The sequence below is a fragment of the Salmo salar genome, chromosome 18 (genome assembly GCF_965601325.2).
Source record: "Salmo salar chromosome 18, fSalSal1, whole genome shotgun sequence".
NCBI classification, from domain to species: Eukaryota; Metazoa; Chordata; class Actinopteri; order Salmoniformes; family Salmonidae; genus Salmo; species Salmo salar.
Genome location: NC_138308.1, coordinates 80,914,709 through 80,925,304, shown reverse-complemented (window position 1 = coordinate 80,925,304; position 10,596 = coordinate 80,914,709). Strand labels below are relative to the sequence as shown.

Below are 10,596 nucleotides of genomic sequence, written 5' to 3'. Positions count from 1 at the left end.
ATCAAGATGTCATCGATGTACACCACCACCCCCTGTCGAGCATGTCTCGGAGAACCTCGTCCACAAAGGATTGGAAGACAGCGGGAGCATTTTTTTACCCATACGGCATGACGAGGTACTCATAATGGCCAGATGTGGTACTAAATGCGGTTTTCCACTCGTCTCCCCCTCGGATACGCACCAGATTATACGCACTCCTGAGATCTAGTCTGGTGCAGAAGCGAGCCCCGTGGAATGACTCCACTGCCGTAGCAATGAGAGGTAGTTGGTAACTGAACCCCACTGTGATGGAATTTAGACGTCTATAGTCAATGCACGGGCGCAGGCCTCCCTCCTTCTTCTTCACAAAAAAGAAACTTGAGGAGACGGGTGATTTAGATGGCCGTATGTATCCCTGTCTCAAGGACTCCGCGACGTATGTCTCCATAGCCACCGTCTCCTCCTGAGACAGAGGATACACATGACTCCTAGGAAGAACCGCGTCAGCTTGGAGGTTTATCGCACAATCCCCCTGTCGATGGGGTGGTAATTGAGTCGCCTTCGTTTTACTGAAGGCGATAGCCAAATCGGCATATTTAGAAGGAATGTGCACGGTAGAGACTTGGTCTGGACTTTCCACCGTGGTTGCACCGATGGAAACTCCTACACACCTACCTGAGCACTCCCTCGACCACCCCTTAAGAGCCCTCTGTCTCCACGAAATCTGAGGGTTGTGAGTGGCTAGCCAGGGGAGTCCCAGTACCACCGGAAACGCCAGGGAGTCGATGAGGTATAGGCTGATACGTTCCACATGACCCCCCCACGTTGTCATAACCAGTGGCACAGTAACCTCCCCCACTTGGCCGGACCCTAGCGGTCGACTATCTAGGGCGTGCACAAGGAAGGGGTGGTCCAGCTGAACCAGGGGAATCCCTAACCTATTAGCGACCCCACGGTCCATAAAACTCCCAGCTGCACCTGAATCGACTAGTGCCTTATACTGGGAGTGAGGGAAAAAAAATAAAAATAATAAATAAATAAATACATTTAAAAAAATCGGGAAAACAAACAGAAGTGTACATGTGGTCGACAGGGGGCTCTGGGTGTGTCTGGCGCTGACTCACCTGGGGGGTCGATGTAGTGCTCTGCCTGCCCTCCGGACTCCTGGGGGGCCCTCTCCAGCACCGGTCCGCAGTGTGTCCTCTGTGTCCACAGTGGGTGCAGGAGAGGCCCCCCCCTCCGGTCTTCCTCGGAGCAGCTCCTCCTATCTCCATGGGCAGTGGAGCAGGAGGCCTGGGAGGTGGAATGAACAGACCCCGACTAGAACATCCCCGGGTAGCCAGTAGGTGGTCCAGCCTGATGGATAAATCCACCAGCTGGTCGAGGGTGATGGCGTGGTCCCTACAAGCCAGCTCCCGACGGACATCCTCATTTAGACTGCAGCGATAGTGATCAATCAGGGCCCGCTCATTCCACCCCGATCCCGCGGCGAGAGTCCGGAACTCCAAGGCGAAGTCCTGAGCGCTCCTCGTCCCCTGTCTCAAATGAAACAGTCTCTCACCCGCCGCCTTGCCCTCCGGGGGATGATCTGACCAACTTCTTCTTATGATTGGCTACATGACCTTACACTGGTTCACACCTCTTTGTTGGAGGAAAGGAGGATGGAACGAGAATAGAGATCTGAGATGAGATCAGAGCTTGTGGTTTGAATGTGCAGATGTTAGTTCACTTTTACACCCACCATGTACAGATAGATGCCTCCCCTCAAACCTTTGCTATGGTGACTACTGGTATCCCAGCTAGTCTCAGAATCAGCTGTCACCTCCCTTCACACATACACTATTTCTATAGGAGGAGCATGTGTCAAAACCACAGTCAGCTAGCTGACTCTTCTCAGGGGTTTGGTGGTTGACTTGTTCATTAGTCAGATGGTTCTGAGGGACACTTTTAGTTAGATACTGTCTACGTAGATATGTCTTTGTTATTGTGTTGTTCATAGCTGTGTTTCTATTTCATTGTTTATGTGATGTGTGTCAATTGTTCATTCGTTGTGTGTGTGCATGTGTGCAGTTTTTTGTTGAATTATAGCACATAATATTTTTTACTGACACGGACAAATAATGAATGCAGTTCAGTGAAGTTTTGGTGGGAATTAAAGTATTACATTTGTCCCCCAAAAATTATTGGAATGCATTCATATATACAGTTGAAGTCGGAAGTTTACATACACGTTAGCCAAGTACATTTAAACTCAGGTTTTTCACAATTCCTGACATTTAATCCAAGTAAAAAAATCCCTGTCTTAGGTCAGTTAGGACCACTACTTTATTTAAAAATTTTGAAAAGTCAGAATAATAGTTGAGAGAATTATTTATTTCTTTCATCACATTCCCAGTGGGTCAGAAGTTTACATACACTCAATTAGTATTTGGTAGCACTGCCTTTAAATTGTGTAACTTGGGTGAAACGTTTCAGGTAGCCTTCCACAAGGTTCCCACAATAAGTTGGGTGAATTTTGGCCCATTCCTCCTGACAGAGCTGGTGTAACTGGTTTGTAGGCCTCCTTGCTCGCACATGCCTTTCAGTTCTACCCACAAATTTTCTATAGGATTGAGGTCAGGGCTTTGTGATGGCCACTCCAATACCTTTGTTGTCCTTAAGCCATGTTGCCACAAGTTTGGAAGTATGCTTGGGGTCATTGTCCATTTGGAAGACCCATTTGCGACCAAGCTTTAACTTCCTGACTGAATGTCTTTAGATGTTGCTTCAATATATCCACAAAATTTCCTGCCTCATGATGCCATCTATATTGTGACGTGCACCAGTCCCTCCTGCAGCAAAGCACCCCCACAACATGATGCTGCCACCCCCGTGCTTCACGGTCGGGATGGTGTTCTTCGGCTTGCAAGCCTCCCCCTTTTTCCTTCAAACATAATGATGGTCATTATGGCCAAGCAGTTCTATTTTTGTTCCATCAGACCAGAGAACATTTCTCCAAAAAGTACAATCTTTGTCCCCATGTGCAGTTGCAAACCGTAGTCTGGCTTTCTATGGCGGTTTTGGAGCAGTGGCTTCTTCCTTGCTGAGCGGCCTTTCAGGTTATGTTGATATAGGACTCGTTTTACTGTGGATATAGATATTTTTGTAACTGTTTCCTCCAGCATCTTCACAGGGTCCTTTGCTGTTGTTCTGGGATTGATTTGCACTTTTTCACTAAAATACGATCATCTCTAGGAGGCAGAACGCGTCTCTTTCCTGAGCGATATGACGGCTGCGTGGTCCCGTGGTCCCATGAGGACTACCATTTTTTTTATGAGGTCTTGACTGATTTCCCCATGATGTAAAGCAAAGAGGCACTGAGTTTGAAGGTAGGCCTTGAAATACATTCACAGGTACACCTACAATTGACTCAAATGATGTCAATTAGCCTATCAGAAGCTTCTAAAGCCATGATATCATTTTCTGGAATTTTCCAACCTGTTTAAAAGGCACAGTCAACTTAATGTATGTAAACTTATGACCCACTGGAATTGTGAGACAGTGAAATAATCTGTCTGTAAACAATTGTTGGAAAAATTACTTGTGTCATGCACAAAGTAGATGTCCTAACCGACTTGCCAAAACTATAGTTTGTTATACACGATGGAGACTTAAATATGTTTCAATGCAGTTATTTACCTCTTGACCAGAGAAACTGAGGTTCACTGTAGAGTGTATCATAGACTGGGTCTCCTCTCTCAGCTCTACACACATATCCTCCTGTGGGAGTAGGATCAGCAGGGATCAGAGTGTAGGAGTCTTCACCAGTCACATTGTCAGATAGAGGCTGTAGAGAGTAAGATTTGTCTGATAGGGAGGGTAACCCAGCTCTGTAGGGAACAGTCCTGTACCAGGAGAACCTCCAGCCTGTAGACGTCTTGTCAACTTCAGAGCTCAGAGTCACTGAGTCTCCAGGGTTCAGCCACTGAGGAGAGATACTCAGGACCGGTTGGGGTTTATCTGTGATTAAGCAGAGGATACGTTTAAAACGTTCAATCCAAGAAATTATTCTAGTTGCCCATGGAGATGTTTACATGATTAAATAGACTTACCAGACACATTCAGTTGTACAGCATCACTGGTATTGGAGAGCTTGTTTCCCTTCACACCCTCACAGGTATATGAATCACTGTTAGACCTGTAGACAGGACTGATTCTGTACTCAGGCTTTGTGTTAAAGGGGATCACTAACTGACTATTCTTATACCATCTGTAGTTCCAGTCAGAATCTCCTCCTCCCTGTATGTCACATCTCATAGTGACAGTCTCTCTAATGAATATCTGGGTCCAGTTGGGTTGGAGGGTCAGAACAGCCACATGTCTCTCTGCACAGACACAACACAGACAACTAAATGAATAAACAGCTACACAATTTTAAATGTGTGTATTTATCAATAGGTCTACTCATGAATACATCTTCAAGTTAGCTACAGTTGTTGGGATACAGTAAGCAGACAAAATATTATACCCTAAATTACTTTCGATCAATGTAAAACAGCATCCATTTATCATGAAACTGTTTTAATCTCACCGGTAATGTTTATCTGGACTGGGTCACTGTATAGGGTGTAGTAAACTGGGTCTCCTCTCCCAGCTCTGCACCAGTACTGTCCTCCATCAGAGACACTGACCCAGCTGAGTGTGTAGGAGTATCCAGAGGTTGTGGTTACTGGTGTAGAGTCTGGTCTGTGTCTGTACCAGTAAAACGTCCATCCAGAAGACTCTACAGTACAGCTCAGTGTCACACTGTCTCCTGTGAATACGTCCTCCTTGTCTGAAGTCCGTGTAGTCGACGGCTGATAATCTGTTGGTATTGAAATAGGATTGAGTGGTAAGATCCACTTTACTGACACACACAAACAACAAAAACAACAACAACAACAGCAGCACCAGCAGCAGCAACAAAGTAACTCACCAGTCACAGTGAGGGTAATAACATTACTTGGTTGTGAAGATGTGGGTCTGGATCTTCTCTCTCCCTGACACCAGTAGAGACCCTGGTCAGACTCAGTAACTCTACTGATGGTGAGGGTGTCTCCTGTTATAGTGTGTCTGACAGATTGAGGTACTACATTATCATTCCTGTCTTTGTACCACTGATAGTTCCAGATACTGTCAGACTCTACTGAACACGTCAGAGTAACTGTCTCTCCAGGGAACATAGGGTTTGGATCTACAGTCCAGCCAACTTGACACACCTGTGGGAAGCATTGGAAGAAACATGGGACAGCATCCCTGTGGAACGCTTTTGACACCTTGTAGAGTCCATGCCCCGAGGAATTGAGACTCTTTCGAGGGCAAAAAGTGGACGGTTGCAACTCAGTATTAGGAAGGTGTTCTTAATGTTTTGTACACGCAGAGTAAATTATTCTAGTTACTCATGTAGATGTTTAAGTGATTAGTTAGACTTACCAGAAATGGTCAAATGTACAGCATCATTGGTTTCAGAGCGCTTGATTCCCTTTACACCCTGACAGGTATATGAACTACTGTTAGACGTACTGTTGAAGTCAGAAGTTAACATGCACCTTAGCCAAATACATTTAAACTCAGTTTTTCACAATTCCTGACATTTAATCCTGTCTTAGGTCAGTTAGGATCACCACTTTATTTTAAGAATGTGAAATGTCAGAATAATAGTAGAGAGAATGATTTGTTTCAGCTTTTATGTATTTCATCATATTCCCAGTGGGTCAGAAGTTTACATACACTCAATTAGTATTTGGTAGCATTGCCTTTAAATTGTTTAAATTGGGTCAAACGTTTCACCCACAATAAGTTGGGTGAATTTTAGCCCATTCCTCCAGACAGAGCTGGTGTAACTGAGTCAGGTTTGTAGGCCCCCTTGCTTGCACACGCTTGGCTGATTTCTTTAGATTTTCCCATGATGTCAAGCAAAGAGGCACTGAGTTTGAAGGTAGGCCTGGAAATACATCCACAGGTACACCTCCAATTGACTCAAATGATGCCAATTAGCCTATCAGAAGCTTCTAAAGCCATGACATCATTTTCTGGAATTTTCCAAGCTGTTTAAAGCTGTTTACTTCAACTGTACTTGTGGTGGAAACGTGTTGTCTGAATGCAGCTTTATCGAACCTTTGGGAAGAATTAAACTTGGATAAGCATTTCTAGTGTCCGTTGAGTTATTTATTCTGAAAATTAGAACCTAACATGTCACCAAATAATTTATTAAAATGATTGTTTTGCAATGAAGGTCTACAGCAGCCTCAACAGCACTATGTAGGCTAGCACCATGGAGTAGCTGGAGGACAGCTAGCTTCTGTCCTCCTCTGGGAACATTGACATTAATACAAAACTTAGACTTACAAAGTAATTATGACAAAATCCAGAGGATGTCCTCCAAACTACCAGAGCTCTTGCAGCGTGAACTGACATGTTGTCCACCCAATCAAAGGATCAGAAATGAATCTAAATTGTTTACATTTAAGTAAAGTTATTTTGCAGACGCTCTGATCCAGAACAACTTAGAGTAGTGAGTGCATTCATTGTCATATTTGTTCGTACTGGTCTGTACTCTAAGCATATGCTACAGATAGCTAGCTCTGCAGTGCATAAAATGTCAAAATCAAATCAAATGTATTTGTCACATACACATGGTTAGCAGGTGTTAATGCATGTGTAGCGAAATGCTTGTGCTTCTAGTTCCGACCATGCAGTAATATCTAACAAGTAATATAACCTAACAATTTACAACAACTACTTTATACACACATAAGTGTAAAGGAATAATTACGAATATGTACATAAAAATATATAAATGAGTGATGGCCGAACGGCATAGGCAAGATGCAGTAGATGGTATAGGGTACAGTATATACATATGAGATGAGTAATTACATTTACGTCATTTAGCAGACGCTCTTATCCAGAGCGACTTACAAATTGGTGCATTCACCTTATGATATCCAGTGGAACAACCACTTTACAATAGTACATCTATATCTTTTGGGGGGGGAGGGTGGGGGGGTATGTAGGGTATGAAAACATTATATGAAGTGGCATTGTTTAAAGTGGCTAGTGATACATTACATCAAGATGGCAAGATGCAGTAGATTGTATAGAGTACAGTATATACATATGAGATGAGTAATGTAGGGTATGTAAGCATTATATAAAGTGGCTAGTAATACATTTAATTACATCAAGATCGCAAGATGCAGTAGATGGTATTAGCGTACAGTATATGCATATGAGATGAGTAATGTAGGGTAATAAAGTGGCTAGTGATAAATTGATTACATCAATTTTCCCATTATTAAAGTGGCTGGAGTTGAGTCAGTATGTTGGTAACAGCCACTCAATGTTAGTGATGGCTGTTTAACAGTCTGATGGCCTTGAGATAGAAGCTGTTTTTCAGTCTCTCGGTCCTTGCTTTGATGCACCTGTACTGACCTCGCCTTCTGGATGATAGCGGGGTGAACAGGCAGTGGCTCGGGTGGTTGTTGTCCATGATGATCTTTCTGGCCTTCCTGTGACATCGGGTGGTGTAGGTGTCCTGGAGGGCAGGTAGTTTGCACCCGGTGATGCGTTGTGCAGACCTCACTACCCTCTGGAGAGCCTTCCGGTTGAGGGCGGAGCAGCTGCCGTACCAGGTGGTGATACAGCCCGAAAGGATGCTCTCGATTGTGCATCTGTAAAAGTTAGTGAGTGTTTCAGCCTCCTGAGGTTGAAGAGGCGCTGCTGCGCCTTCTTCACCACGCTGTCTGTGTGGGGGACCCAGTGTTGAGGATCAGCGGGGTGGAGATGTTGTTACCTACCTTCCCCACCTGGGGGCGGCCCGTCAGAAAGTCCAGCACGCAGTTGCACAGGGCGGGGTCGAGACCCAGGGTCTCGAGCTTAATGACGAGTTTGGAGGGTACTATGGTGTTAAATGCTGAGCTGTAATCGATGAACAGCATTCTTACATAGGTATTCCTCTTATCCAGATGGGTTAGGGCAGTGTGTAGTGTGATGGCGATTGCGTCGTCTGTGGACCTATTGGGTCGGTAAGCAAACTGAATTGGGTCTAGGGTGTCAGGTAGGGTGGAGGTGATATGGTCCTTGACTAGTCTCTCAAAGCACTTCGTGATGATGGAAGTGAGTGCTACAGGGCGGTAGTCATTGAGCTCAGTTACCTTAGCTTTCTTGGGAACAGAAACAATGGTGGCCCTCTTGAAGCATGTGGGGATAGCAGACTGGGATAAGGATTGATTGAATATGTCTGTAAACAGACCAGCTTTAGTCTGTCTGGGAGCAAGGCATCGTGATCCGCGACGGGGCTGGTTTTTCTTTTGTAGTCAGTGATTGACTGTAGACCCTGCCACATACCTCTTGTGTCTGAGCCGTTGAATTGTGACTCCACTTTGTCTCTGTACTGACGCTTAGCTTGTTTGATTGCCTTGTGGAGGGAATAGCTACACTGTTTGTATTCGGTCATGTTTCCGGTCACCTTGCCCTGATTAAAAGCAGTGGTTTGCGTGTTCGGTTTTGCGCGAATACTGCCATCAATCCACGGTTTCTGGTTTGGGAATGTTTTAATAGACGTTGTGGGTGCGACATCGCCGATGCACTTGTTATTAATAAAGTCGCACTCCGAATCAGCGTATTCTTCAATGTTGTTGATGGCTGCAATGCGGAACATATCCCAGTCCACGTGATCGAAGCAGTCTTGAAGCGTGGAATCCGATTGGTCGGACCAGCGTTGAACAGACCTGAGGCCAGGAGCTTCCTGTTTTAGTTTCTGTCTATAGGCTGGAAGCAACAAAATGGAGTCGTGGTCAGCTTTTCTGAAGGGAGGGCGGGGGAGGGCCTTATATGCGTCGTGGTAGCTAGAATAACAGTGGTCTAGGGTTTTGCCAGCCCTAGTAGCACAATCGATATGCTGATAGAATTTGGGGAGCCTTGTTTTCAGATTAGCCTTGTTAAAATCCCTGGCTACAATAAATGCAGCCTCAGGATATGTGGTTTCCAGTTTACATAGAGTCCAATGAAGTTCTTTCAGGGCCGTCGATGTGTCTGCTTGGGGGGAATATACACGACTGTGATTATGATCGAAGAAAATTCTCTTGGTAGATAATGCGGTCGACATTTGATTGTGAGGAATTCTAAGTCAGGTGAACAAAAGGACTTCCTGTATGTTGTTATGAACACACCACGTCTCGTTAATCATAAGGCATACACCCCCGCCCTTCTTCTTACCAGAGAGATGCTTGTTTCTGTCGACGCGATGCGTGAAGAAACCAGGTGGCTGTACCGACTCAGATAGCATGTCTCGAGTGAGCCATGTTTCCGTGAAACAAAGAACGTTACAGTCTCAGATGTCTCTCTGGAATGCTACCCTTGCACGGATTTCGTCTACCTTGTTGTCAAGAGGCTGGACGTTGGCGAGTAGTATGCTTGGGAGCAGTGCGCGATGTGCCCGTCGACGGAGCCTGACCAGAAGACCGCTCCGTCTGCTCCTTCTACGTCGTCGTTGTTTTGGGTAGCCGGCTGGGATCCGATCCATTGTCCTGGGTGGTAAGCCAAACAGAGGATCCGCTCCGGGGAAGTCGTATTCCTGGTCGTAATGTTGGTGAGTTGACGTTGCTCTTATATCCAATAGTACCTCCCGACTGTACGTAATAAAACCTAAGATTACCTGGGGTAACAAAGTAAGAAATAACACATAAAAAAGCTAAATACTGCATAGTTTCTTAGGAACGCGAAGCGAGGCCGCCATCTTTGTCGGTGCCGGAAGTAGTTGTCAGTAGTTAACTCAAAGAGAGAGAAAGATAATAGTTGAACGGTTTTGAACAAATTAAAAATATAAATGCAACATGTAAAGTGTTGGTCCCATGTTTCATGAGCTGAAATAAAATATCACAGAAATGTCCCATATGCACAAAAAGCTTATTTCTCTTAAATATTGTGCACAAATTTGTTTACATCCCTGTAAGTGAGCATTTCTCTTTTTGGCCAAAATAATCCATCCACCTGACAGGCGTGGCATAACAAGAAGCTAATTAAACAGCATGATTATTACACAGGTGCAACTTGTACTGGCGACAATAAAAGGACACTCTAAAATGTGCAGTTTTGTCACACAACACAATGCAACAGATGTCTCAAGTTTTTAGGGAGCGTGCAATTTCCATGCTGACTGCAGGAATGTTCACCAGAGTTGTTGCCAGATAATTGAATGTTAATTTATTTTCCATAAGCCACCTCCATCTTTTTAGAGAATTTGTCAGTACATTCAACCGGCCTCACAACCGCAGACAATGTAATTGGCGTCATATGGGCAAGTGGTTTGCTGATGCCAACGTTGTGAACAGAGTGCCCCATTGTGGCAGTGGGGTTATTGTATGAGCAGGCATAAGCTATGACAATGGACACAATTGGATTTTATCGACGTCAATTTGAATGCGCGGAGATACCGTGACGAGATCCTGAGGCCAGTTGTGAGGCCCATTTATTTGAAGTTATCTGTGACAGACAGAAACATGTATGAATTCCAAGTCATGTGAAATCCATAGATTAGGGACGAATGAATTGATTTAAATTGACTGATTTCCTCATATGAACTGTAACTCAGTAAAA

General features: G+C 44.7%; 1 protein-coding gene across 1 annotated transcript; it reads right to left on the bottom strand.

Annotated features, from left to right (window-relative positions):
• Positions 1–3,649: 3,649 nt before the first annotated feature.
• LOC145861695 (putative high affinity immunoglobulin gamma Fc receptor IC) lies at positions 3,650–4,731 on the bottom strand. Its single transcript, XM_082964573.1, has 3 exons — positions 4,650–4,731; positions 4,071–4,343; positions 3,650–3,978 (listed from the first exon to the last, which is right to left on the bottom strand). The coding sequence occupies exons 1-3, from the start codon at positions 4,729–4,731 to the stop codon at positions 3,650–3,652; spliced, it is 684 nt and encodes a 227-aa protein (XP_082820699.1).
• Positions 4,732–10,596: the final 5,865 nt, after the last annotated feature.

What these genes read in the sequence shown, in the direction of transcription:
- LOC145861695 (XM_082964573.1), bottom strand. Translation starts at nt 4,731, where the DNA reads ATGGACGTTTTACTGGTACAGACACAGACCAGACTCTACACCAGTAAC. An exon ending in ACTCCTACACACTCAGCTGG is followed by an intron (nt 4,344 to 4,649) that starts GTCAGTGTCTCT and finishes GTGTCTGTGCAG; the next exon opens with AGAGACATGTGGCTGTTCTG. An exon ending in TGTACAACTGAATGTGTCTG is followed by an intron (nt 3,979 to 4,070) that starts GTAAGTCTATTT and finishes GCTTAATCACAG; the next exon opens with ATAAACCCCAACCGGTCCTG.